Source organism: Myotis brandtii, unplaced genomic scaffold (genome assembly GCF_000412655.1).
Source record: "Myotis brandtii unplaced genomic scaffold, ASM41265v1 Scaffold10443, whole genome shotgun sequence".
Lineage (NCBI taxonomy): Eukaryota > Metazoa > Chordata > Mammalia > Chiroptera > Vespertilionidae > Myotis > Myotis brandtii.
The window spans coordinates 1-1,008 of record NW_005327696.1 but is presented as its reverse complement, the minus strand read 5'-3'; the positions used below and the strand labels follow the sequence as shown (position 1 = coordinate 1,008).

Sequence of the window (1,008 nt, the reverse complement as noted above, 5' to 3'; positions counted from 1 at the left end):
AATCAATAAAAATATATTTTTTTAAAAAGGGAGGAAGGTAAGCAGCTTAGAAAAGCACTGGGTCCAGCTTAGAGCCATCCCAGGGGATACAGTTTCTAGTGATGAAGACCCCCCCCTCCCCCCCGCCTGCAACCAGGAACCTGACATCAGCCAGTGAGCACCCACCCCAATTCCATTGCCAGTTTCTGAGCTTCACGTGTGTGCAGCCTCCCCCTCCCTGAGAAGGCAGCTGCGTAGGGCGGAAAGTGCACAGGAGTTGCAGTGGCTTTGGCATTTATTAGTTAGGAAGGGACTGACTAATACATTGAGGTTAGTCCCTTCCTGACAGGATGAAATGAAAAGTGCTTTCGTCACAGGGGGTGCTCACTGCGAGTCCAGTAATGGAACACTTACTTCCTCTTTACTCTCTAGATGAGGTGTCTGGTCAGCTCATTCTCACCAATCTCTCCCGGGCCTCCTCGGGCACCTACCGCTGTGTCGCCACCAACCAGATGGGCAGCGCCTCCTGCGAGCTGACCTTGTCTGTGACTGGTAGGGATGCCGGGCAGAGGCCAGGCGGGCAGGCCTGGGCTGCAGAGGCTGCATGAGATGGTCTGAGGGGCCAAGGAGGGTGTGCAGCTCTGAGGGTCCTGTGTGTCCTTAGACCCTTCCAAAGGCCGAATGGCCGGGGCGGTGATCGGAGTGCTCCTGGGTGTGCTGATCCTGTCCGTCGCTGTATTCTGCCTCATGAGATTCCAGAAAGAGAGGAGGAAGAGGCCGAAGGAGACTTACGGGGGTAGTGACCTTCGGTGAGCAGAAGGGAGGACAGGGCTCGGAGTAAGGGTAGATGATGCCAGCCCTCAAACTGTGACATCTTTGGGGGGTATGGAGTTCCGCTCAGCCCTGGGATTTGGGGTGTGTGTGTGTGTGTAGGGGTGTATTTGTGTGTGAGCAAGTATATAAGCTGCCCTTACCCTCTTCATACTTATAAGAAGTTTCAGTTTTCAAGGCCTTTCATAAACATCAACA

At 53.9% G+C, this 1,008-nt stretch overlaps 1 protein-coding gene across 1 annotated transcript; it reads left to right on the top strand.

Moving 5' to 3' along the window:
• Positions 1 to 264: 264 nt before the first annotated feature.
• On the top strand, positions 265 to 998 carry LOC102250860 (V-set and immunoglobulin domain-containing protein 2-like). Its single transcript, XM_005853067.1, has 2 exons — positions 265 to 531; positions 644 to 998. The coding sequence occupies exons 1-2, from the start codon at positions 381 to 383 to the stop codon at positions 790 to 792; spliced, it is 300 nt and encodes a 99-aa protein (XP_005853129.1). The 5' UTR covers positions 265 to 380; the 3' UTR covers positions 793 to 998.
• Positions 999 to 1,008: the final 10 nt, after the last annotated feature.

Excerpts from the sequence above, each read along its gene's own strand:
- LOC102250860 (XM_005853067.1), top strand. The coding sequence starts at position 381 with ATGGAACACTTACTTCCTCTTTACTCTCTAGATGAGGTGTCTGGTCAG. Across the intron at positions 532-643 it reads GCTGACCTTGTCTGTGACTG|ACCCTTCCAAAGGCCGAATG; the intron begins GTAGGGATGCCG and ends GTGTGTCCTTAG.